At 39.8% G+C, this 27,835-nt stretch overlaps 1 protein-coding gene across 1 annotated transcript; it reads right to left on the bottom strand.

Moving 5' to 3' along the window:
• Positions 1 to 4,480: 4,480 nt before the first annotated feature.
• Fam199x (family with sequence similarity 199, X-linked) lies at positions 4,481 to 25,957 on the bottom strand. The gene is made up of 6 exons (XM_090325712.1): positions 25,679 to 25,957; positions 21,362 to 21,581; positions 11,478 to 11,627; positions 10,968 to 11,129; positions 7,663 to 7,929; positions 4,481 to 6,282 (listed from the first exon to the last, which is right to left on the bottom strand). Exons 1-6 carry the CDS (start codon positions 25,873 to 25,875, stop codon positions 6,112 to 6,114), a joined length of 1,167 nt encoding a protein of 388 aa, XP_090181838.1. The 5' UTR covers positions 25,876 to 25,957; the 3' UTR covers positions 4,481 to 6,111.
• Between the last annotated feature and the right edge of the window lie 1,878 nt (positions 25,958 to 27,835).

Raw genomic sequence — 27,835 nt, 5'->3', positions numbered from 1 at the left:
CAAAGCCAGCCTGGGCACAAAAGGATCTGAGACTCTTATCTCCAATTAACCTCTAGAAAATGGGAAGTGGGGTTTGGCTCAAAGGTAGAATGGTAGCCTTGAGCTGAAGTGCTCAGGGACAGCGCTCAGGCCGAGTTCAAGCTCCATGACCCACAAAATAAATAAATAAATAAATAAATGGAGAGTTGACAACAAATACTCATATTTAAAACGTGAAAATAAAATTGTAGTGAGTTAATTCACACCTTCAGCTATGTCATGCAACTCCTTACTCTTAATAGCCAGTTGGACAAATCTTGAGCTTCTCTGAAGACTTTTGGAGTAAGAAAATAATTATCCAAAGAAACAGTGCTTTGATATTTTAAGGAATATACTCCAGATACTATGCTGACAAAAAGCGCCTACTACTCAAAATCTCAGATGATTCTTACTAAATCCATTTTAAGGTAGATTAATTTTACCATATAAACTTACATGGATAAAACCCAATCTGAAGTTATGAAAGTACATTTGTATTCCAACAGTTTTTTTAACTGACAGTCCTTTTAAAGATTACGTTTGCCTCTAATTTAGACATGTTGACTCTCAGTACCCTCAACCTCAACACTATTATGTGTAATGCAAACAGGAACTTAACTATCAGCTGTCTTAAACTATAAACTAAGTACTCCCCATGAATTGCAAACAAGTATCTTCAGAGGTGCTAATCTGTTAAATGAAAGCCGATTGAACAAACAAGCTAGTACACAAATGAATTTTTTAATCCCTACAATTAACAAATCAGTTTACTTGCTATGTAATCTCAGTTCTTGAAGTATCTTTGCTTACACCTTAAAAATTGTTTTTCCAGATAAGTAAAAGCTTTCTAGTTTAATAAAATGTCCTTCCCAGATGTGGTGTACACACCTGTAATCCCAGCACTTGGAAGGGTAAGACAGACCCTGTAAGTTCAAAGCAAGCTATCCTGGCCTTAGACTTTCTTCAGTGGAAAAAGAACTTGTTAAGCCATACTTTAGATAACTTTCAATGATCTACCTGGCTGAAAACAAAATTATGCAAATGAAATTTAAGATCAGAAAGTTTACATTTTCTATTATACTTTCGTACTACTAATTGGTTCAATGGAATGATTTTGTTTGTTGATATCAAAACACCATGGGCCTAATATAAACCAAATTATAATACTCCAATTATTTTGGAATTTGAAAAAAGCCTGATATTGACAAAAAGTACAGAGTTCATCGCTGTAAGGCACATGAGGTTACAGAGTAAGACATGAACAAAAACTTTGCTAGAAAACCCAAAACAAAACATGACTTCTATAATGTTTATGTATGAACATTTTTGGCTCAATATGAAGGTATTAGATAAACTTCACAATTTTTAAAGCTCATCAGAATGTGGACCTTTATATAAGAGTTTCTTTTCTGTATGTGCTGGTCCTGGAACTTGAACTCAGGGCCTGGGCACTCTCCCTGAGCTTTTTTGCTCAAAGCTAGTGATCTACCACTTGAGCCACAGCTCTACTTCCTGGTGATTAATTGAGATAAAGATTCTCATGGATTTTCCTGCCCAAGCTGGCTTCAAATGGAGATCCTCAGATCTCAGTCTCCTGAGTAGCAAAGTTTACAGGCTCGGGCCACTGGTAACCAGCTTTATCCAAGTTTCTTATAGTTTATGAGGGGACTTAGCACTTTTAAAATCTAAATAAAATGAGACATGTACTCAGTTAAAAAAAAGATCATTTTTTATAGGTCAGATTCTTGGATTAATTCAGCAACAACTAATTTACCCTAGAGACAGAGGAACTGGACTAAACTATCAAGTGCTAAATTCTTGTTCAGACAGAATGAACTAGCCCTTTGCACTGCAGTATATATTATAGTATATTGCTTCCTTTAATCATTTGAAAAATTAAAATTACATACCATTTTAAGTTAAAGTTGCTATTTGAAAAGCTGTGGTAAATACTGAAATATAATATCTCTGTCTAAAACACTGTCTACGATTGTATTTGTTGGGACAATACTACACCCTCATCTAAAAGGTATAACTTTAAAGAAGAGACATATTTGTTCTAGTGTCCGTTCTCAGAACTGGAACAGTAAGCCTTGTCTTTTATTAATCAGTGTATTAGTGTTTATACTTAAGAAGAAATAAGGCCAGGAGTTTGGCCTAGCGGTAGAGTGTTTGCCTAGCATGCATGAAGGCCCAGGTTCGATTACATGCATAGAAATAGCCAGAAGTGGTGCTGTGGCTCAAGTGGTAGAGCACTAGCCTTGAGAAAGCCCGAAGATAGTGCTCAAGCCCTGAGCTCAAGACCCAGGATTGGCAAAAAAAAAGAAAAGAAAGAAGAAAAAGAAAGAAGAAATATCAACTTAGATTTGTTTTAAATTTAACTCAGAGAATTATCAGAATAACTACTTATTCCAAGACAGATAAAATTCAAACCTGATCTACAGGAGGCATTAAAAAAAAACACAGAACATATCAAAGACAAAAAATCTATTTTGAATTTTGTCCTGGTTTCTGTTTTGAAGGGATAAACACTTTGTAGGGGCCCTTTTGGATCCCAAGCAATGTCAAGTTTTTAAATTTTGTATTGGAAGATTTCAGCTGGGCGCCAGTGGCCCATGCCTGTTATCCCAACCCAGGAAGGAAGCTGAGCTCTGAGGAAGGCAGTTGAAGCCAACTTCAAGGTAGGAAAGTCCTGTGTGACTCTTATCTCCAATTAAGCACCAAAATAAGCTGGAAATGGAGCTGTGGTTCAAGTGGTAGAGCACTAGCCTTGGCAAAAAGCTCAGAGACAGTGCACAGACCCTCAGTTCAAGCCCCAGAAAAACTGTTTTCAATCTCTTTCAAATCTAACTTATGTACAGCTTCTAATTTCTAGAATTTACACAAAACTTCAAGATACACTTTTCTAAATACTGAAACCTTCACAAACTTTAAAAATCTGCTTAGTGGCCCTTTGGTAAATGTGTTTAATAGTGACTTCAGTTAAATCTAAGGTAATAAGACTCTATGATTGTTGGGAAAACAGAGTAATCAGTATTAAATCCTATTATACCCTGTTTAGGATTTACTTTGACAGATCACCATCAAATTGTTTCCAAGTATGTGACATCTAAATACTAGTCTATTTCTCTGAACATGGCGCATTTTGCATAAAGAGTAGGTAAATAGAGCAAGTAGTGACTACGAGAGCAAGTAGAGAATTCAGATGTCTTTTGCTCACCTCTCCTTTCACTCTTCCTATACTTGGAAGGGAAATAAGGCTAACACTTTGCATCTTCCTTCTTGTATTCTAGGGTCTATCATCAAGAATTTTTGGAGCCCTCCAGGTTGGTAAGGAAAATCAAACAAGGGCCATGAAGAAAGTCATATTAAATAATCATATATATATATGTTTTCATTGAAACTCTGAATGTATCTTCAAAACATTACAACCATACCATAGATGTTAGCAAAGCTGCAATGTATTTTTATACTCAGTTTTAATGCTTTTAAATTTCAAGGAACCAAAATGAAATAAAATTCAGAATATGGGGCCAGGAGTGTGGTCTAGTGCTAGTCTGCATGTCTAGCATGCATAAAGTCCTAGGTTCTATTCCTTGATACCACATACACAGAAAAAGCTGGAAGTGATGCTGTGGCTCAAGTGGTAGAGTGCTAGCCTTGAAAAAGTTCAAGGACAGGGCCAGGAATTTGGCCTAGTGCCAGAGTGCTTGCCTAGCATGCACAAAGACCAAGGTTTGATTCCTCAGTACCACATACATAGAAAAAAGCTGGAAGTGGTGCTGTGGCTCAAGTGGCAGAGCTCTAGCCTTGAGAAAACCTAAGGAAAGTGCTATGGCCCTGAATTCAGGCCCCAGGACTGGAAAAAAGAAACAAGAAAAAGAGAAAGTTCGAATACAGTGCCCAGGCCCTAAGTTCAAGCCCCATTGACTGGCAAAAAAACAAATTCAAAATACAAGCTGGGCGCTGGTGGCTCATGCCTGTATTTTCTAGCTATTCAGGAAGCTGAGATCTGAGGACCTAAGTTCAAACCCAGCAGGGGCACTAAACTCCCGTGAGACTCTTGCCTCCAATTAAACACCAGAGAACGGGAAGTGGCACTGTGGCCCAAAGTGGTAGAGCACTAGCCTTGAGCTAAAGAGCTTAGGGACAGCATCCAGAACCAGAGTTCAAACCCCACAAAGGACAAAAACAATTCAAATTGCATAGAAATTTCAGTTTTAACCAAACAAAGGTTAAGCCTTTATCAACTGAAAATTAAGAATTTAATTTATATTAGCTGGGCGCTGGTGACTTACACCTGTAATCCTTGCTACTTAGGGATTGTGGCCAGAAAAGTCCTTGAGACTATTATCTCCAATTAACATATAGAAAACCAGAAGGGGAGCTGGAATTCAAAGCATTGGAATGCTAGCCTTGAGCTCAAAAGCTTAAGGACAGCACTCAGGCCCCAAGTCAAGCCCCAGGACCAACAAAAGAAACAAAAATTTAAATTACTAGCTGGGCACTGGTGGCTCAAACCTGTAATCTTAGCTACTTAAGAAGCTGAGATCTGAGGACTGAAGTTCAAAGCCAGCCTGAGTATGAAAAAGGTCCACAAGACTTTAACCAACAAAAGGCCGGAAGTGAAGCTATACTTTGAGTGGTACAACGATAGCCTTAAAGGGAAATAAAAAGCTCAGGGACATCTCCTAGGTGCTAAGTTAAACCCCAGGACCAGTACTAAGAAAACATTTTAATTGCTAATCTTTTTAACAAGCTAATGTTTAAAAAAAAAGTAGAAACCCTATTAACCAAGAGACTTTGTAGAGGTTTTTTTTTTAATGTTGACTACAACTCTTCCTACAGAATCAAAATAACCTTCTAAATGTTACCCACGATAAAATGACAAATCAGAAAGCAGCTTGATTGTCAGTAGTGTCATTTTCCATCTTTTTACCCACATGGGTGTTAAAAGACGTAGAAGTAACAAATTCTGAAAATATTTAAAGAAATTCCATGATACATTTAAAATTAGAGCTCTACTAATAACAAGATAGGGCGTCCCCTATATAACATGTCACAAAGGTTAAGAGAACTCTAAAGGGTTTCAAAAGTTAAGTTAGAACATGAACCTGCTCACTATCATATGCCTGAAACTGCTAAACCAAACATTTCAAAATAAGAGCTGTGCTGGATTTAAAAAAAAGTACCAAAATAATTTAGCAGAGAAGAGAGATCAATCAATTTCTGCTTTTAAGGTAATTTTAAAGCCTAAAATTTCAGAAATCAATGGAAAATTAGAATTAGTTGTTAAACATATTGCAGTGACCATTTGAATATTAAGCAATCTAATCTAGCCTTTAGTCTAAAATTCAGCTACTAGTAACATTTCTTCAGTAGTTATCACTTACAGAAAAAAAATCCTGATTTTTACGTAAAGAGAAAAACAGAAACAAATCAAACTGAGAAAACATTTGGGCCAATTCTTATATCCTTGAATTTCTAATGAATGGAAACAGAACAAAACCTAATGAAGGCACTATTGTAAACAGCAATCAAATCTTTGTATGCACACTCACTTCAAAAGATATTTCTACCTGGAATTGAAAATTATGCTATGGCCTTTTAGAAAAAGTAAACTAAGAAATATTGACATTAAGAAGGGAACTGACTTATGATCCTTACACATGTACATACACTGACATAATAAACTACTTGTCAGTACTTTGAAATCTCTAAAACCATAGAAATACTAGTCTTTGAAAACCCCCACATCACCACCATAAAATATAAATGGTCAAAACATTTATTTAAACCAATGGTTCTTAAACCAAAATGTGTACCGGTATAACCTGACATTGGTTCAAACAAAATACAATTAGGTCACCACACTCTTGTGGTTTAATTTGTATGAAGCAGGCCTAATAGTATGCATTTGTAACAAGTTGTTGAATAATGCAGAAGCAGCAAGTCCTGGGACCACCCACTGAGAACCACTGGTTTAAAAATTTTAATGGTATACCAGCACAACCCTAACCAAAATTTTGGTCAAGATGCATGTAAACTAATAGAGAATGATGCTTGGAAAGACTGCTCATAAAATCACTCTTATTACATTAAAACGTCAACATCTGCCTCATGATCTTCCTCTGTCACTTTCAGGGACAGCACTTCTTCATTAAGGAAAAGCCCACTGAGCCTCTCCTTCCGGGCCTGCCTCTGCTCCTTTAGTTGCCTCTTGCGGAAGGCCTTCTGCTGTAACTTCCGCTGCTTGGATCGCTTCTGCAAAGTGAAAAGTTTTAGATCAGTAAAGTTCAGTCCCTGACCCTATCATGTTTTGTAAATCAAATTTTCTATTTTCTGAATTTTAAGAGTTACGAAAATTTATGTGCAGTATGATTCTTAAAATAACTGAAGTGAGCAGGGTGCAGTGGCTCATGCCTGTAATCCTAGTTGCTCAGGAGGCTAAGATCTGAGGATCACAGTTCAAAGATAGCACGGGCTCAAGAATCCGTGAGACTCTTATCTCCAGTTAACCACTAGAAAACCAGACGAGGCGCTGTGACTTAAGGGATAGAGTGATAGCCTTGAGCTGAAGAGTTCTGGGACAGAGCCCAGGCCCCAGAGTTCAAGCCCCACAACTGACAAAAGAAAGTGTACTTTTATGGTATTTGTCTAAGCAATGTTGATTCTTGATCACTTGGCCTAACACAGGTAACCAGACACTCTGAAGATTTATTTTTAAATTAAGTTACATACAGTACATACTGGTGTCCCTGTATAACAAAAAAAATTCAGACTAGGGGCAATACAGAATATAAAATGAAGGGAATACTGACCCAATCTCTAATGTTTTCAGCTAACACTTCTCAGTTAAAAGGTGCTATAAAGGACAATACCATCTTAAAAAGGCCATTAGAAACCTAATGGGTACTCCAATCTTTGTCACTGAATAGATGGAAAAATGGAGTGATAACATATCCAAGGAAATCACTTGGTAACTAACCTGCTATGTTCCTGCTGCCAGGGAAGATATTATTGTGTATCTTCAAATGACCATTAGTTTCCCTGGCTCCCTTTTCATCTTTAAATTGGTTCCAGACTCTATGTCATTGCAAAGGACCTTACTCCTCTGCTAAACCACGAACTATTCTACATACTTGTATCTTTTTTTTAAGTACCCAAGGATATCTTAAAGATTTCTTTCAATTGTAAAAAGCAAACAAATCACAGAAAGTACTATCATGTTTACAAGAAGAAAACAGTTAAGATATCAAGAAGGCATTTAATAAGTACACAAAAGACATACACAACATTCTTAGGAGCAAATAGACAGCAATATCAGCAACATAGTGAGATTCGCTCAATTTTGAGTTGCAATCAATAAAGCAATTTTGAAGACTACTTATTTCCATCAATATCTTCCTTAAAACAGACATAAAATCAGTAAAAATTGAAACTGATGGATGTGGGTTAAAAAAAAAGTACATGAAAGCACTCAATTTAGAGTGCTTTGGTTAAACAGCAGAGCATCCTGCTTGCTCAATTAAAACCAACTCACAGGCATCTAGATAGCAGGAAATATTTCACTCTTAAATTTAAATAAAAGAATACTAATATTAGTATTGAAAGATAAAGTTTTGTATAGATTAGACGTTTTACTTTTGAATCCCGAATCCGCTCTGCTGCACTTGCAGACAAGTTGCTGTCACTGTGTGCTCGACTCATGTTGGCACTGGAGTTTGAAGCAGAGTTTCCAACACTGGACCCACTGCTGCTTGCAGAACTGACCATGCTGGCACTGCTGCTGCTGGCGCTGGCACTGGCACCGCTCACTCCACTGGTGCTTGCACAACTAAAGTTGCTTCTTTTCCAGGCCTCTCTTGCAGACCGCTGACGAGGACTATGCTCCTTGATATAGTTTCTGACCTTCAGATACAAACAAAACTGTTTAACCCTGTGCCTTGATGGATATTGTCCTTAATCCAAAAGACTGTCTAAATTCTGCAAATGCATTAGTAAATTAGAATACAAGGACACAAGAAATCTGAATTTAGGTCAGGTACCAATGGCCTATCATTCCAGCTACTCAGAAAGCTGAGCTCTGAAGATCAAGGTTTGAATCCAGCTTGGGTAGAAAAGTCCATGAAACTTTTTTTTTTAACTCTGGGCCAGAGCGCTGTCCCTGAGCTCTTCAGCTCAAGGATAACATCCTACCCCTTGAGCCACAGCACCACTTGCAGTTTTCTGGAGATTAACTGGAGGTAAGACTCTCACGGAATTTTGTGCCCAGGCTGGCTTTGAACCATGATCCTCAGATCTCAGCCTCCTGAGTAGCTAGGATTGCAGGTGTGAATCACTGCACCTGGCTGAAACTTTTCTCTTAAATCACCAAAAAGCCAAAGTGAAACTGTGGCTCAAGTGGCAGAGCACTAGCCTCAGAGATTTAGCTCAGGAAGAACATCCAAACCCTAAGTTCAAGCCTCAATACCAGCAGCAACAACAACAAAGGAAGATGCATATACCTATTGTGTCTTGGTGATACTTGCCTAAGAATATCTTCCTTCGGTCTCATTCTGTGTGAATACCTACAAACCTGTCTCATTTATCACGTCCCAGTGTATTTTTTTAGACCATTTAGGGTGTTTACTTGTAGATTTACAGGCACATTCTAATTGCCACAAATGAGGGGATAATATTCATTGAAATTCACTCCAGGAAATGGAAATAAGTTTTTTTTCTTTGTTCCTGTGTTTGTTTTGTTTTTATTTTGTTTTTTAGTTGTCTTTGAATGGAAAAGGGGAATATAGATATGGAGGGACTGGGGTGAACAAATACAGCAGTAGTACTCACTAGACATGATGTTGAAAATGCACTACACAACTTGTACATGGAGATGGGAAGGAAAAACTAGAAGAAAGCAAGGGAAGGGGTGACACTGTCCAAAAACAAATGTACTCATTACCAGACTTATGTAACTGTACTCCTCTGTATATCACCTTTACAATGACAATTAAAAACTGTCATAAAGGAAAAAATTGCTGAATTCAGAAAGTTCTCAAAATTGATAATGTTCACAAACCTAGAAATCATTAGGATGTGGAAATTAAAATAATATAAATAATATAATCCATGGGTGGAAGGTTTTCAGAATTTATGACTTACAGAAACTAACTACACAATAAAATAGATCAGAAGAAGCATTTAGTCTTTACTAATGGTAACATAACTTAGTGATTGTATCTACGGTCATGTTGTTATTTTCCTAAATTTCAGCAAGAGCCTAATAGTATTAGTCTTAAATGCTAGGCATCAATTTATCATACTAATTAAAATGGCCAGAATGTGGAAAATAGTCGGTGTCTGTTGAGAGAAATACTATAAATCTTCATAAATGATAAAAGTGTAAAACAAGCCTACAGTGGAAAACAGCCAGAGGCGTGGCTCAGTAGTAGAAAGCCTACCCTAGCAAGCTTGAGACCATGAGTTCAAACCTAGTACAATCAAAAATAAATTTTTAAGTAGAACATAAAAACTTAAGTATGCCAGGCACAGGTGAATCCTAGATACTCAGGAGGGTGAGATCTGAGGATCCCAGTTCAAAGCCAGCCCGGGCACACAAGTTCATGGGACTCTTATCTCCAATTAACCACCAGAAAACCGAAGTGGTGATGTGGCTAAACCTGTAGAACAGTAGCCTTGAGCTGAAGAGCTCAGGGACAGCGCCCAGGAGCAGAATTCAAGCCCTACAACTGACAAAATAAATTAAATAAATAAATATAAGAAAACTAAGTATTACTTTAGCCACATATCAAGGAAAAACACAATTACAAAAGTATATTCCAAAGATACTAAGGAGTACTCATTTCGAAATAGCTGAGGGAAAATTCATTAGGTTTCACTCTAGTCAGAGTTCAATTATTCTGTCACTATTCAAACCTCCCAGCTCAAATTTATACCAAAGTAAAATTATTATATTTTTTGCCAGTCCTGGGCTTGGGCTCAGGGCCTGGGCACTGTCCTTGGACTTTCTCAAGGCTAGAGCTCTACCACTTGAGCCTTAGCACCACTTCCAGCTTTTTTCTATGTATGTGGTATCGAGAAATCGAACCCGGGTCTTCGTGCATGCTAGGCAAGCACTCTACCACTAGGCCAAACTCCCGGCCCCAAAGTATAATTCTTTTTTTTTTTTTTTTTTTGGCCCCTTTCTCTTTCTGGCCCCGCTCGCTCCGGCCTCGCCGGCTCTGGCTCGGCTCGCTCCCGCACGCTCCGGTCCTGCTCGCTCCGGCCCCGCTCGCTCTGGCCACCACTCAGTTGGGCTCTGTTCACTTCAGCTCAGCTCGCTTCTTTCGCTCTCTGTCGCCGTCGCAGTCTTGTCTCTGCCACTTTTCCGGTTTTGGTTGTGTCTCGTCTCTGCCACTTCCGGCTTGGTTGTGTATGTGGGATACCGAGGAATCGAACCCGGGTCTTTGTGCATGCTAGGCAAGCACTTTAACCGCTAGGCCAAACTCCCGGGCCCCCAAAGTATAATTCTTATGCACAGCTGTTAATTATTGCTTTGGTTTTGTCAGTACATTTCTTGTAAGTTAGAATAAATCTATATTTAACCATCCCTTAAGTGATGCATTAAGCTTTAAAGTCTATACAACTGAGGAGCAAGTTGTATGTTCATATTAACTAGAAAAGTACTTTGAGGGGTGAGGTGGACATAATAGTTTCAGAACCATCATGTTCTCAAATGTTACCACCAATTTCCTTTTTCTTCACAGTCTTCAAGCCCTGGGATATTCATAGGCTAGGGTGTACCACAAAGCTACATTCCCAGCCCTATCATTATTTTTGCTAATTTACATTTGGCAGCTTTGATTTTTAACCTTACTCTCTAGGTACATATGATTATCCAAGTCTACATTTTATATGCTGGTGGTATCTTTAATAGGTATATAATATGCATTTACTATACATACCTGCTTCAGTTTTTCATCTGTGAGACAGTTAAGTTCAATTATAAACTCACTGTCTGTAGGGGAGATCTGAGCAGAAGGATCAATAATTTTAATAATATCAAGTTGCTCTCGGAGGCCCATCTCAGTACTGACTTTACGACTCAAATACTCAATGTATTCCACCTATGTGATGAAAAATTACAAAAAGAATCAATGCTAAAATCTCTGATCCTTTAATATTTCAGTTACAATGTATTTTATACATTAGAAGCTCTGATAATGTAAGCATCGGTATTATGTATATGGGTTACCTAAAATCAGTTAATGCTCAAATGTAGATTTACTACAGAATCCATTTCCTCAGTAGATGTACAGTAGGTAAAAAAATGAACTTCACATATTCCACACACACATGAAAATATCAACACAAGACTATCAATATCCTTCCATTATACTCATAAACTGACATGTTGTATTAAAACCTCTTTATACAACTAAAAATATTTTTTAAATCGAGTATCAATATGCTACCTGCTCATCATTTGTCATTGCACTCCATGGAAGTTCATCCAAATTCCTGTGCTTGTTTTTCTTCTTAGGAAGCAGGCAAGGTGAACTTGGAATACTAGGTATGACGTCAGAAAGTACATCACTCCCACTGGTAATGTCACTGCCTGGTAACTTTATATAAACAAGAATAATTTTACACATTAATTTAAAGATACTTTAACAAGGCTTGGTGGTGAGCACCTGTATCACAGCTATTTGGGAGGTGGGGGCAGGAAGATACTCAGCTCAAGACTACCTTGGCTACATAGTGAGTACTAGGTCAGCCTGGGCTAAGACCTGGTCTCAAAAAATACATATCTAATAACAAATACTGAACCAGAGGACATTAATTCTGAGCCCCATCCATTTTATACAAAGCAGAAACATCAATATATTCTTTGAATGCATTCAGTTATTGACAAGTTCTCCAAGTTTAAAATTATAAAACTGTATTTAAAACTTGAAAAAATGCTGAGTTAATAGTCACCACTAAGGTTTTCAAATTATAAGTGCCAATATTACAATAAGCTCACATAGCATAATGAGGAAGTAGTACCAATCTTTACCCCAGGAACTCTAAGTAAGCTGTCACTAACTGGCTTTTTTCCAAAAGCTGAGCTAGACTTACTGTCAACATAAAGACAGAGAATACATGGTTCTTGTCCTCAAGTTTGTATTAATGCAAAAGCAATTACACTTTAAGCAAAACACTTTAAAAACTACAATTATTATAAAACTAGAAAATAGATTAAAGTAGAAATAAAAACAAACCTAACACACAGAATATCAGCTTAAAGGCAAATAGCAAAAATACTTATTACATATTGAAAATGAGCATATATGATAAATTAAAACCTGAAAATATTTAATTAATATTATTTGAATCCATTTGTACATATATCTATACCTGAAAAACAATGCTAATTAGATAGTTCAGTTTCAAAAGCCGGAATAATTTAATTTATATAAATACATTTAAGACATCCATCAAGAAAGATAAAACCTCTCCTAAAAGAGCATTTTACCATTTTTTAAACATAATGCATTTATACTTACAAGACACAGAACTACAACTTTTTTTGCCAGTCAGGGGCTTGAACTATCCCTGAGCTCTTCAGCTCAAGGCTACTATCTATCATTTTGACCCACAGCACCACTTCAATTTTCCTAGTGGTTAATTGGAGAGGAGTCTCACAGACTTTCCTGCCCAGGTTGGCTTTGAACCTCAGATCTCAGCCTCCTGAACAGCTAGGATTACAAGTCTGAGCCACCAGTGTCAGACTAAAACAACACCTTTTGATTTATTATTCTTTGGTTATATAGGGTTTAAAACTATAACCTGAACTTTGGCACCTGCTGTTGTTTTTTTTTTTCAAAATTCTTTGCCTTCAAGCCCCTTAAAAGGTAGAATAAACCCTGAAGAGAATGCTATATTTTGCTAAAGTGCCTAAATAAAGCATTAAAAGGTAGCATTTCAGGGGGCCAGGAGTTTGGCCTAGTGGTAGAGTGCTTGCGTAGGATGCATAAAGATGTGGGTTTGATTCCTTAGTACCACATACATAAAAAAGCTGAAGTGGTGTTGTGGCTCAAATGGTAGACCACTAGCCTTGAGAAAGTACAAGGACAGCACTCAGGTTCTGAGTTCAAAGCCTCAGGAATGACAAAAAAAGGTAGCATTTCAGAATGGCAGAGGTGAAAGGATAGCAGGATGACTCATATCTGTAATCCTATCTACTCAGGAAGCTGAGATCTGAGAATGGCAGTTCAAAGCTAGCCAGGGCAGGACAGTCCTTGAAACACTCATCTCCAATTAACTAGCAAAAGGTGGAAATGGAGGTATGTCTCAAGTGGTAGAACATCAGCCTTGAGAAAAAAAAAAACTGCTGGGCGTGGTGGCTCATGTCTGTGATCCTAGTTACTCAGGAGGCTGAGATCTGAGGATCAAGGTTCAAAGCCAGCCCAGGCACAAAAGGACCCGAGATTCTTATTTCCAACTAACCTCTTGGCTCAAGGGGAGGGCAGTAACCTTGAGCTGAAGAGCTCAGGGGCAGCGCCCAGGCCGAGTGTAAGCCCCATGGCCCACAAAAAAAAAAAAAAGCTCAGGGAAAGGATCAGAGCTGTGAATTCAAACCTCAATACCAGCATGCACTCACATATACACACACGCACAAAAGAAGAGGAGGCCAGGCATCAATCAGTGGCTCACGCCTGAAATCCCAGCTACCCAGGAGGCTGAGATCTGAGGATTGAGGTTCAAAGCCAGCCAAGGCACAAGTCCATGAGATTCTTATCTCCAATTAACCACAATAAAACCAGAAGTGGCACCTGTGCCTCAAGTGGTGGAGTTGTAGCCTTGAGCTGAAGAACTCAGAGACAAGAGCCCAGGCCCAGAGTTCAATCCCCATGACTGACAAAAAAAAGCAGGGTGGGAAGAAGGAAAAGGCATTCAAGAAAGAATAAAATCAGACCCCCAAAAAGGGCTAGATGAAAAACAATATAAAACAGAAAAACAGAGCTAGAAACTGATAGCACAACAGAAGAACCAGAAGCTGTCTCATGACTTGTAGAAGAGTAGGGTCTTACTCTCTTAACATGTTCTAAGTAGCAATAACTTGCCCAAACTGTGTAAGGAAACAATTGGTTAAAAAGCACTATATGGCCAGCTAGGTGACTCACACCTGTAATCCTAGCTACTCTGGAGGCTGAGATCTGAGGATCAAGGTTCAAAGTCAGCCCAGCCACAAAAGGACTCGACACTCTTATCTCCAATTAACCTCTAGAAAATGGGAAGAGGGGCTTAGCTCAAGGGTAGGGAGGTAGCATAGAGTAGATGAGCTCAGGGACAATGCCCAGGCCCAGGGGTAATGCACTAGTCTTGAGCTGAAGAGCTCAGGGACAGTGCCCAGGTCAAGTTCAAGCCCCATGACCCCCCTCAAAAAAAGCACTATATGGACAAAATGAAGTGAGGAAGCTTGGAATTGGATATGGATAGGAAGAGCTTGGTGTGATCTAGGCCTGAACAAAAATAAGCAGAAAGTAGAAAGAAAAATGGGAACAGGTCTGAACTTTTGGTAATGAAAAGCAATGTACAAAGCTGAATAGTTAAGGACAGATGTCAAGATCATAAGAAAATGGGTAATGTCTTCATGAGACAACCTATCTAGGGTGTCACGCTCAAAGACTTCCATTGTTACAGGAAGAAAACTGATGCACTAGTACAGTTCTTCTATTCCAACAACTTCAATTGAAAAGGCAAATGATTTCTAAGAAGGGCTCACCAAACTAATGACAGAATCTAAAGTAGAATACAAAGCAAGAGCTCACAAATATTCTCGGTATTCCTATCTTAGATGGAATTCAACAACTTGTATATAAGGGGGGAAGAAAATGAAAGAAAATTAGCTGCTTTCAAAAATCTATACACTAATAAAATAAATTTTAGCTAATTTTGCCAAGCCATTTGTCATCACTATTCAGGGACATTGTACTTCAATTATTTCACATTATCCTCCCAATAATCCAAGGTACTCTTATAAATCCCTCTTTGCAGACAAGCAAATTGTAGCAGAAAGGCTAGACAAATTGTCTAAAGTCACACAGCTACCAAGCACAGAAGATGAGGTTCAGGAAGTTCTGCTCTAAACCACCATGCATAGTTCCCTTCTACATCACAGCAAGCCCCATCTCTATTAAAAAGCATTTCTCTGAAGAATACTGCCTTCTCTGACTTTTCTGATAGTTCTTGCAATTAGTTACAAAATTCTTTTTTTCTCCATTCCTATTGACTCTCTAAATTCTTTCCTATAAAAAGATGTGTCCAGGCGGGGAGTTTAGCCTAGTGGTAGAGTGCTTGCCTAGCATGCACAAAAACCCAGGTTCGATTCCTCAGTACCACATACATAGAAAAAGCCGGAAGTGGTGTTGAGGCTCAAGTGATAGAGCTCTAGCCTTGAGAAAGTCCAAGGACAGTGCTCAGGCCCTGAGCTCTAAGCCAGGACTGGCAAAAAAATGTGTCCAGATGTAGGGGGAAGAGAGAAAGGTGGAGGTAGTGGAGGAGGAGGAGGAGGAGGGGGGGGGAGGGGAGGGGAGGAGGAAGAAGAGGAGAGGGGGGCAGGGGGAGGAAGTGGAGGAGGGGGGGCAGGGGGATGGGGGAGAGAAGGAAGGAGGAAATCAAGATGTGGATACACTACAGTGATAATGAGGAAAGCAAGCATAAAGGTTCTTTGACTACACATTTTTCACTATACTATAAATTGACACAAAGCAGAATCTATATTTTTCCTGTGGAGACACTGTAATTGGAAGTGCCATCAGATGTCAGGTTACTATTAAATAATAAGGTCACCCAAGTGCTGATGTCAAGTAGTCAATTGCAGGATGAGAGTAGCAGTTGTACAGGACAATTAATTGCCTGGGCTCTTGTATATTTTTTAGACCAGCAATTTTCTACTTCATAACTGATAATGTATTTCAGAATAAAAATGTTTAATGAGTTCCATCCTATATTTTTCTGGACAATATGCAGTATATTTATATTATAATCAGTAATTGTGACACATAGAGAGAATTAAATCAAATCTCTGTCATATTTTCTGCAGGATGCAGCAGAATTTTGAGTAAGCTAGCTCATTTCTGTAACAGCTGATGTGTAATTTCAGATTGTGCCTATAGGCTTTGAATAAGACAGTAAATTATTCAATTTAGATCTTATAAGCTTTCCTGCTGAACAATAGAAATAATTTCTCAGGCTCTAAGACTAGTCAAATATATCTGTAATAATGAATGGACTGGTAGGAGAAAACTGTCAGCAAAACTGTTGGTTTAATGCTACACGAAACGTTAAGATGCAACTTCATTCTAAGATTAAAATCCTGCCTTATCAAGTAGTTAGAATTCCTCTTCCCAGAGAATGTGTAAACCATTAATATTTACTTTAGCGACAACAGAAACATCTGTTAAAAAATTTAAACAGATGGTAGTTTTTAGACAGAGTTAATATGAATTTTTAAACTACAGTGAATTTTACTCTATGTTAATTCTAACATGTAGTTTGTAATTATCCTCTTGGATAATTCACTGCTCATTATTTTGAGTTCAACAAAGACAAGACAGCATTTTCAACCATCCTGCATATTTAAATGGTAAATATCCATGGTAACAGAGTACCCAGACTCCTATTTCAGAAGTGGGAAAACACATTAATAAGGCAGGCCTGCTATCTATTCCAACACTGTAATCACTCATGCACATTAACAGTGAGCGGCTGGGTATTTTTTCTATGCTAACCACTCAGGAGGTGAAGAAATCAGCTATTAAAAACTTTTATTTATTTTTGTTTTTGCCAGTCCTGGGCTTGAGCTCAGGGGCTGAGCACTGTCCTTGGACTTTCTCAAGGCTAGAGCTCTACCACTTGAACCTCAGCACCACTTCCAGCTTTTTTCTATGTATGTATGGTGCAGAGGAATCGAATCTTGCTAGGCAAGCACTCTATCACTAGGACAAACTCCTGGCCCCAAACTGCCGATTTAAGGCCTCCAGATGGGAGAGAGAAAAAGGGGAACACTCTATCCACTGCTGATACTAACATAACCTTAGAACACTCTAAAGAACCCAAGGGGAGATGGGGGACTATTAAGAATAATAAATAAGTTCAAAATAACAAGACACAGCAGGGTGTTGGTGGCACATGCCTGTAATCCTAGTTACCCAGGAGAATGAAATCTGAGATCACAGTTCAAAGCTACCCCAGGTAGGAATGTACTTGAGACTCTTATTTCCCCTTAACAATCAAAAGGCCAGAAGTGGAGGTATAACTTAAGTAGCACAGCTCCAACTGACAGTGAAACAGCCAAGTGAGATGGAAACCCTGGGTTCAAGTCCCAGTGCAGATACATACAGATACAGACACAGACACAGACACACACTAGGGAGGCTGAGCCTAAGTACGTCCTAGCAGCCATCCTGGTGCCACTGCTAGGTGGAAAGAATTCTCCACCCAGGGCTAAAAAGCCTAGAGGTGAGAAAGGCTGTTCATTGAATGCAGATGGCTAGCTCAAAGTGAGCAAATAACCCTGCTTCAAAGAAATGCAAATGTCAGCCTCAGGAAAGCTTTGCCTAAGGAGAATGAAGGTCAACAGCCTGTCTTCCTGCGGGGGAGGGTGAAGGCCCTCTCCCACACCTTCCCTGAAGTGTGTAGCTGGAATCCCTGAAGACAGGGGCAGGCACTTGGCTGACAGGTTACTCAACAGTCCAGTGCCTGGGACGTGGGGCTTCCAGTGACCTTGACCCTGCCCTGCCTTGCCCTGCCCCTATTTAGGACAGGACCAGCTTAGGCTCTGGGGCTCCAGGCCATATGTCTCTATGTTTGCATCCTGTGTCCTATCTCATTGATGTTCTCTGGTCATCATGGCAAGCTTCTTGGTATTGTTTTTGCTCTTTCTTTCCTCCCTGGCCTGTTATATTTTTTTAATCTTTTGCCAGTAGTGGGGCTTGAACTCAGGGCCTGGGTACTGTCCTTGGGCTTCAGCTTTCTCAAGGCCAGTGCTCTACCACGTGCGCCACAGCCCCACTTCAGCATGTTCTGTGTATGTGGCAGGCAGCAAGGAATCAAACCCAGGGTTTCATGCCTGCTAGGCAAGCACTCTACCACTAGGCCAAACTCCTGGCCCCTCTGGCCTGTTTCTTAACTGTGTTAAGTGTATTTCCTGGCTGCTGTTTTCTTCTTTGGTTTTGTGTATTTATTATTTTTTTCTGTCGGTTGTGGGATTAGAACTCTGGGCTTGGGCATGTTATCCCTGAGCTCTTCAGATCAAGGCTACCCCCTACCCCTTGAGCCATGGAGCCATTTCTTGTTTTCTAGTGGTTAACTGGAGATAAGTCTCACAGTCTTTAGTGCATGGGCTGGCTTTGAATTGCCCCACAAGTCACAAAAAAAAGAAAAATTAAGATACCATCTTGTAAACAGCCAGTATTAAGTGAAAAGATAATCCAGAGTAGGAAACAATACGTTCTAAGTCATATATCTCCTCATTTTAGTACCCAGAATAGAGGAAAAACTCATTCAACTAAAAAGCTAACCCAATGTACAAATTACCAAAGTATTATTTAAACAGACAACCCTTCACAAAAGACATGCAAACAGCCAATAGCACATGAAAACATGCTCAACACCCATTACTGATTAGAAAAAAGCAAATCAAAGCCACAGTGAGATATCACTCACATCTAGACCCATAGCCTTAAGGAAAGATATGGACAAGACTAAAAGGAAGGAAACAGAACAGCCTTAGATTAAGGGGAGTACCATAATACAAAGACAAGTACAGGCAAAGATATGGGGAAAATGAAACTTTTCTACATTGCTAGTATTAATATAAAATGATGTTATCCATCCATTTTGTAAAAATGTTGACATTTCCTAAAAAAGCTAATGTCTGAATGAATTAACTTAATGTGGTACAACTATGTAACAAAGATTATTCAGCTACAGAAATGAATTAAGTAGCTTTATACCTTGTAATATGGATGAACCTTGAAAATAACACAAACTCAAGAAACCAAACAAAGGGGGCCTTATAGAAGTCCAATTATAGAACACATTAGAGGCAAATCTATAGAACAAATATATGGGTATCTGCCAGATGATGGGAGGTAGGGGGTTATGGACTTATATACTAACAGGTATAAGGTTTCTTTGGGGGACAAAAGAAATATAGTGGAATTAGTAGTAATGATTATGTACCACTGAATACAGTAGTAACCACAGAATTGTACACTTCCTTTTTGCCAGTCCTGAGGCTTGAACTTAGAGCCTGGGCACAGTCCTTGGGCTTTCTCAAGGTTAGCGCTCTACTAGTTGAGGCACAGCAGCACTTCCAGCTTTTTCTATGTATGTGGCACCTAGGAATCTAACCCAGGTCTCCGTGCATGCTAGGAAAGCACTCTACCACTAGGCCAAACTCCCAGCGAATTGTATACTTTCAAATAACTAAAATGGCAAGATATAGGTGGCTCAAGCCTATAATCCTAACTTCTCAGCCACTGGCACCCAGTCTACCTCAATATTTTTAAGTTATAAACTATACATTTTTATCAAATTTATATTCATTATTATACACAGCACAGAAGTTAATACAAAAAAAATGATGGGAGCTGGGTGCAGGGGCTCACAACTATAATCCTAGCTACTCAGCAGGCTGAGATCTGAAGATCCATGTTCAAAGCCAGCCCGGGCACTAAAGTCCATGAGACACTTATCTCAAATTAATCACTAAAAAGTAGGAAGTGGGGCTGTGGCTCAAAGGGTAGGGCAGTAGCCTTGAGTTGAAGAGCTCAGGGACAACACCAAGCCCACAGTTCAAGCCCCATGACCCACAAAAAAAAATCAATCCCTATAAATTGTTTTTTCTCTATAAAACCTCAGGGTAGCACTTTGAGTGTGTTGTTTATAATTTTAAAAAATGGACACACCTAAAAAATATTAGGGAACTGATTATAAATTATGATATAGCTAACAAAAGGAATGAGGTATATTAGTAGAACAAAATTATAGATGTTAGCACAATAGCCCCCCTCTCTCATAGGTTAGCATGCTCTTTCCCTAGGCAACATAAGGCCCATTAAGTAGAGGTAGTAAATAATTACCTTCTACCCTCCCCCTTTACCTTGAGATAGCACTTCTCTGGGGAAACTATAACCATATAAGGCAACAAAATCCCCTAAGCCTCACAGGTCCTACAGGTTACCTGAGAGGGCTCAATGGAGCTCAAATGAGCACTGGGGGCTCTCGCCTGTAATCCTAGCTACTCAGTAGGCTAAGGATCACAGTTCAAAGCCAACCTAGGCAAGGAAGTCTGTGGAACTCTTTATCTCCAATTAACCACCAGAAAAACAAAAGTAGCACTGTGGCTCAAAGTGGCAGAATTCTAGCCTTGATCAAGAGCTCAAGGACAGTACACAGACCCTGAGTTCATGCCACACAACCAACCAAAAAAAAAGTATAGGCTGCACATGGATAAAGAAGGACCCTATGTGTACATGTAAATATACTGGTAACTGAACTCTTAACAATGGTACATACATTTCAGTGGAACTTTCTTCATCAACATAAGCTAGGCTCAAAATTCTCTTGCCTTAGCATCCTAAGTGCTGGTTTACAGAAAAAAAGTATTTTAATAAAAAATGCTTGACTAATCTTTTGGAATACAAGTAAATATTCAGATGGCTTTCAAACATAGCAAGCATCCAAGTTTATTTGCTGAATAAAACATTTAGTGTATGCAAAGTAAGTTACTTTAAATGTTAATATATTTTAGCATCAGAAAATGGATGCTGCAATAAAATAATCGACATTTTCTGATGGAATGCACTCATTATAAGGCAGCAATTTCCGACAATTTGCACGAGGCCATTTTATGTGCTTCGTGTACCACAAAAAGTAAACACTGTCAGGTGAAAAACATTTTTACATAGAAAATACAAAATGACCAGTTCTATTCTATTCCTGATAAGAGAATCGAAATTATGTGTTTACGGACATAATGACTTATGGTATTAGATATAATACTGTAAATCTAATATGAGGCTACTTGTTATAAAGCAGGGAAAATGATTTTGTGTGGATTCATGCATAGAAAAATACTGATTACTTTGTAGATGGAAACCTGAAAAAGGTTGCCTGCAGCATGAGAAGCTTAATAGGTAAAGATTATAAAGTCTATCTAATTTTAAAAGTTTAAAACGTATCAAAAGATCTTCAGGTATGGAAATACATTTAAATATTTTTGAGGTAGAGATGAAAATATTAAAAGAGAAACTTATATTTCTACATATGTAGTAATGATGTCAATAAGAATTTTAAAACCTACCTGCCATTCAAACTCACTATCTGACCAATCCCAATAGGTACTAATAGAAGAAGAGACATCACTGCAGACACTCCCCTCAGGAAATAAATCAAAAGAAGTAAAATCTTGATCATCTAACAGGGAATAGCAATCATCTTGATCTCCAACAGAAACAGATGAAAACAACTCCTCGCTGCATTCTGAGCTGGCAACACTTGTTCCACAAGAAGTTAGGTTCCACCTTCAAAAACACAATACAAAAGAAATCACAACAGGAACTATAGAACTAAAAACTTGATGCTAATATTAATAGCACATATTTATGACAGGATAAATGTGTTTGTAGGTATAATGGTAGTATGTAGGTTGTTTTTCTCTTGTTATTATGGTTGTTTGTTTGTAGGTCCCTGGGGCTTGAACTGTGGGCCTAAGTGCTGTCTGTGAGTTTCTTTTGCTCAAGGCTAGTGCCCTAAAACTTGAGCCACAAGGCCACTTGGGGCATTTCTGAGTAGTTTATCGCACATAAAAGTCTCACAGACTTTCCTGGCCGGACTGGCAAGCCAGGATCCTCAGATCTCTTTCTGCCTCCTGAGTAGTTAGGATTACAGTCACATGAGCCACTGGTACCCAGCAGTGTGGTTATTTTTAAAGACTTTACTTTGGGCCTAGAGCACAGTTCAAGTGGTAAAATGCCTGAAAAACATGAGGCCCTAAGTTCAGACACCAGCAACACCAAAAAAGAAAACCTGTAAACAAATATACTAAGATATTTATGAATAAAATAAGCTTCTGAAATAATAAGGAAGGCTAGGGGTTTGGTCTAGTGGTAGAGTGCTTGCCTAGCATGCACAAAGACTGGGTTCAATTCCTGGGTACCACATACACAGAAAAAGCTGAAAATGGTGCTATGGTTCAAGTGGTAGAGCTCTAGCTTTGAGAAAGCCCATGATCAGTACTCAGGCCCTAAGTTCAAGCCCCAGGACTGGGGGGGGGGAAAGAATAAGGAAAAGTTCTCACATACCAGGCTGTATTAACAGTAGAGGCTGTATGTAAGACATCTTCAAATTCCTTCAACCTTTGATGTAATATATTCATGAGAGAACATGTGCAACTGAGAATCTTCCCAAACCCTGTCCTCTAATAAAACAAGTTGGAAGAAGATGCACCCTTTGATAAATCTGTGCCTCCAATTGTCTTAGTGGATTTTTACCAAAAGCTTTAAGTGCAGTTCTTTTAAACTGATGTGACGACTGCAAACTTTCAACCAATACCAGTTCAGCATTAAATCATTCACGTTTACAAGCCCTTAAATCCCATACCACTAAAAGAAAACTACCTAACACTAGAATTCTAGTTTTAAGTGTAACATTCTCTAAGGAAAACTTTCTCCAAAACCTGAAAAGAAAAATGTTGATAATATCCTAATAAAAATTAATAACTTAATTTCCTCATTCTACTGTCTTTATATCCCCAACTTTTCCCTTTCTTATGGCTTGCTTCCAAGGAGGTAAAATCTTTACTCTTAGGGGAAAAAAAGCAAATAAACCAAAAATATTATCACTACATTCCCTGCTATATTAACCACATAAATTTAGTCTCTTAACTATTATAATCTGTGGTTTCACTCCTATCACACTAGTAGATTTCGGTCACTAGCCTGCATGTTTTGCCAAAGCCACACCTTCCCCCCCCCCCACTTGTCTCAAAGGCGCCAAACCAAATTCCTTCTATGTGGCTCTACCACCAACAATCCATAGTTTTCAACATCCCTAATTCTATACCTAGATAGGAAACAGGCTGGGAGAAAAGGCACACAAAAAAAGGCTGGGGCCAGGGCCAGGAGTTTGGCCTAGTGGTTAAAGTGCTTGCGTAGCATGCACGAAGACCTGGGTTCCATTCCTTGGTACCACATACATACAAAAAAGCCGGAAGTGGTGCTGAGGCCCAAGTGGTAGAGCTCTAGCCTTGAGAAAGTCCAAGGACAGTGCTTAGACCCTGAGCTCAAGCCCAGGACTGGAAAAAAAAAAAGGCTGGGGCCAGATGTAGCTTATTGGTTAAGGCAAATGCTTGGCATGCCTGAGTTGATCCCAGCACTACAAAACAGTCTTGGGATTTTCTAGTTAATGGTGATTGAAATGGGACTCTAAAATCTTAGAAAAATGACTTGTTATGAGTGTTCAAGTGTTTGTAAGATGTACCATAGGCACATATTTTTTCTCAATAGTGCAAAGTCAAAAAATTGATTCTTTTCTGAAAGATGAAGAGAATAGCTCACTTAGTAATTAAATTTAACCTTTTCACCACACAATTTAATGATAAGACCTGTCAAAAGCAGAATTACCAATTTTCTAGACTGCTTTACTTTTTGCTAGTGCAAGCCAACAAACCAACTGTGTTGGCTGCAGTACACATGCAGTCATGTACAAAATAAGCTGTGATAGCAGTGCTAAGAGAAAATGCTACAATAGAAAAACCATCTCATTGGGGCCGGGAGTTTGGCCTAGTGGTAGAGTGCTTGTCTAGCATGCACGAAGACCGGGGTTCGATTCCTCGGTACCACATAAGTAGCAAACAGCCAGAAGTGGTGCTGTGGCTCAAGTGGGAGAGCCCTAGCCTTGAGAAAATCCAGTTAAGTAGGAAAAATAATGCTTGACTTGGAAAATGTGCAGCTTAACAGGAACTTCCTCTTACCACCTTCAATGACCCATTCTGGCAAGCAGCCTTGACCTTACTAGTCTTTAAGAGAAAGAAAACAAGAAAAAACTGTGGAGGAGAAAGAAGAGAACAAGCTGTAGGTAAAGCACCATTCTCACTGCTTCTCTGTCAATCATCACCCATATACGCAATGCTTACCATTAACCTGTAATACTCCCTCTGGTCCTCAATCGTCACAGCAGGCTAATTCTGAAAACATTTTTACTTTCCTGGGTAGGTTCTTTATTCTGCCACTACAAAACTTAAATATCAAATACTTGCAAAAACACTTTTATTTTTTCTATGTAAACAACCGTAAGCACTTCATTTCAGCAATATTAGGAGTGTACTGGTTACATGTGGATTAAACAAGTTTGTGTGAGTCTATGAAACTACTCTGTGCACTGATAACAGTGGATTCATTAGTGCTGATCCAATATCCATCACTAGGTGCAAAGGAGGAATATAGGTTCTCTTCATTTTTTTTCCCGAGCCTCAGTTTCTTCATCTTTGTAAGGAAATCTGGAGTATCTATAAAAAATATACTGGTATGTCCTTTAGAAGTGTTATGCTAATATTCTAGAGTTTTTCTTTAAGAATCCTGTTTCATACATTCCTTGTGAAATCTAGATATAGGTAAGAGGGAAAATAGACAAAAGGATTTAAAATATGGAAGGATCTGATCAAACTCAGGAACTTGGATTCATAACTAGACCTTATCTCCAGAATTTTCCATAGCTGAACTGTTTGTTGTTCTAGTCACCTGTCAATACATTCTTCCAGTCCTTTACGTGGTTCTCACATACCAGGCTGTATTAACAGTAGAGGCTGTATCTAAAACATCTTCAAATTCCTTCAACCTTTGATGTAATATATTCATGAGAGAATATGTGCAACTAAGATTCTTCCCAAACTCTGTCCTCTAATAAAACAAGTTAGAAGAAGATGCACCCTTTGATAAATCTGTGCAAACAAATCAAGCCTTGCTCTGCCCCTCCCCCTCTTCCGCACCCTCAGGGTATGTTACAGAAAAGAATGTCTTAGATTTATGTTTATACCTTGTTGAAAGGATTACAAAAGTAAGGCAAAGAGTTCAAAAAGGGGGAGGAAAGAAAGAAGAATGGATTAGTTTCCTAGTGCTTTGATGAAAAACGGGGAAAAAAATTGTAGTTGGGCTACTGGTGAGGCTAGGGTTGTGAGAGTAAAATTTGGGAAAGGGAATTTTAGCTTTAAAAGTATTTTCAAATGATCCACAGGGTTGATGTTGTGCCTTCTGAAATGCACTGAGCGAATGGAAGGGGTTAAACTTTCAGAGATGAGCATAAACAAGGGAGCACTTAAAAATGAAGATTGGAGGTTTGAGATGGTCCAGGTATATACACAGGGGGGAAGGGTTGGAGGAAAATATAAGGAAGGGAGGAAATGGAGACAGAAAACCAGTAAAGAGCTGGATCATAAGGAAAACGGGGTAGGGGTGAAAAGAGGGAGTGGGATGAGGGACGGAGCCCAGGAAAGAGCAGCGGTTGGTGGGGGAGGGGGCGACTAGAAACTCAGTCCAGTGCGACCCAGCTGGAACTGGGCAGGGGCGCGGCTCGGTGTTCGGAGCCCCCCCCCCCCCGCCGCTCCCTCTGAAGTCCTCCTTACCTGTTGGTATGGAAGCGATGGAGCGGATCGGTGCGATGGCAGGAAGATAGCTGGCACCCGAAGTCGCTGATGTCCAGGCAGCCTGGCTCCTCGCTGGGACAGGCACCAACCCCACGAGGAGGTCCCAGGAGCGGGAAGGGTTCCTCGGGGGTTAGAAACTTCTCATAGGAAGTGGTGGCTGACGCCTCGTCGGACATAGTTGAAGACAGCCCTACTTGAGCTTCTTCTCTGGCTTTGGGCTGTTCCCGCGCCCGCCCCTGCCCCCACTCTTAACCTGCCGCGCTCTCGAGGGCACCCACCGCAGCTTACAGGCAGGCAGAGCTCCGTGCCTCACTGCTGCTGGAGGAATGAGTGGCCGTACCAAAGCTACTGGAGATCGAAAAAGCCAGCAGCCACAGTCAGCACCCCACTGGCCCCCGCCGACGCCGCTGTCCTCACCACTGCGATTCAGCCCAGCCTGGGAGCGCAACGACGCCACCCGGCCTGGACCCCGCCCACTGCGCTCGCCACTCGCTGCAGCCCGCCTGACGTCGACAGGGCGGGGAAGGGCAGCACGAACCCTCTCCTTCGCCCCCTGCTGGAGCGGAGGAGGAAGTGAACCTTCGCTGCTGCAACCACGCAAGACCTGGCCCTTCAAGCCTCAGCCTCGCTCTGCCCTCTCACCCTTGAATCAGGGATTCAGGACTCTGGGAAGGCGGAGGCCTCTACAGACCTCCTCCTCTGTTTTTCCACTACCGCGGATTACTAAATAGCAAACTGCCGCCCCTTAGAAAAGGGACTTTGCCAGAGTCACACAGTGAGTGCGTGAGAATGAGTCCACATGCCCTTGTTCCCAGAACACTAAATCACACTCTGCCAGTTCAACAAGTATTTATTGAGCTCCAATAGTCTGTGTGCCCAGCACTGTGCAATGAACAGAAGGAGAAATGGGTCAAGTAGAAAACAAAAATCTCTACTTGGCCCTCTGGCGCCTCAAGGCAAAAACCCTACCCTTCAGCCACCCAGCTACTCAGAGCTGCAGGACACGTACCTCCTCTACTTGAACTCTTGGCGCGAATTGTGCATGCTGCTTAGAATGCCCAGGCCAGTCACTCTCCCTCTTATCCTTAAAGCCCCAGTTCAAATGCTTCCTCCTCAGAGAAGCCTTCCCCGACTCCAAAAAGAGGCTTACACACTCCAGAATATAACTCTCTGCCACCACTGAAATTGCATTATACAACTTAACTTGTTCAATTTACACATACAGGAGCATCTTCTTATCACTTCTCTTTCCTCTACGCTAGGCAAATGCTTCCAGATTTCAAGTATAAAATTTAAATATATATATATATTCACAGAAAAAAAACAATGCCAAATTCTTTACTAAAGGAACACAATTTAACAACTCACTGTTTTATAAAACGGAGCATATATTTTCATATAAAATGGATAAATAAGAATTGGTCAATAAAAATTCTTTGCATGAAATTCATTTAGCTTTCTAGACAGTTTCATTTCATTGATCTGGACGGAAGCAGAAAACTACAACGGGGATATGTGGGAGTGAAAGAATACAGCAGCAGCAAGGGGAGGAACCGGACAGGACACATGGCACCGGATGTTCCCAAGGGTTTTGCCCAGGATTTTCCACTGGGCACCGTGCCCTACCACTACAACACAAAACAACTCCCCATACACTCCCTAAAATGTTACATACACTCTTTCCAGAGACAAATGGATTGGTTCCAGGACCCCCAAATACAGAGAAATTCATTAATGATCTAATTCTCATATAAAATGGCACAATATTTTCCTTAAAATTTTATTTACAGGGGCCAAGAGTTTGGCCTAGTGGTAGCGTGCTTGCTTAGCAAGCGCGAAGAATGCTGTTCAATTCCTCATACCACATACTTACAAAAAGCTGGAAATGGTATTGTGGCTCAAGTGGTAGAGCTCTAGCCTTGAGAAAACCCAAGGAGAGTACTCACACCCTCAATTCAAGCCCCAAGACTGGCAAAAAAATAACTTACAATTGTCCCTTAGACAAATGAGTTGCTATAAGGATCTCCAAACACAGGAAAATTCATGAATGCTCTTAATTCTCATATAAAATGGCCATAGCACTTACACAATACCTACATACCTCTCATATACTTTGCATCAGCTCCTACATTCCTT

This window comes from Megascapheus bottae, chromosome X, assembly GCF_031878675.1.
Source record: "Megascapheus bottae isolate mThoBot1 chromosome X, mThoBot2.hap1, whole genome shotgun sequence".
NCBI lineage: Eukaryota > Metazoa > Chordata > Mammalia > Rodentia > Geomyidae > Megascapheus > Megascapheus bottae.
This window is presented reverse-complemented; position numbering and strand designations above follow the sequence as displayed.

Excerpts from the sequence above, each read along its gene's own strand:
- Fam199x (XM_090325712.1), bottom strand. The coding sequence starts at position 25,875 with ATGTCCGACGAGGCGTCAGCCACCACTTCCTATGAGAAGTTTCTAACC. Across the intron at positions 11,130-11,477 it reads CAATGACAAATGATGAGCAG|GTGGAATACATTGAGTATTT; the intron begins GTAGCATATTGA and ends TTCATCACATAG. Across the intron at positions 6,283-7,662 it reads AGCGGATTCGGGATTCAAAA|AAGCGATCCAAGCAGCGGAA; the intron begins GTAAAACGTCTA and ends TTCACTTTGCAG.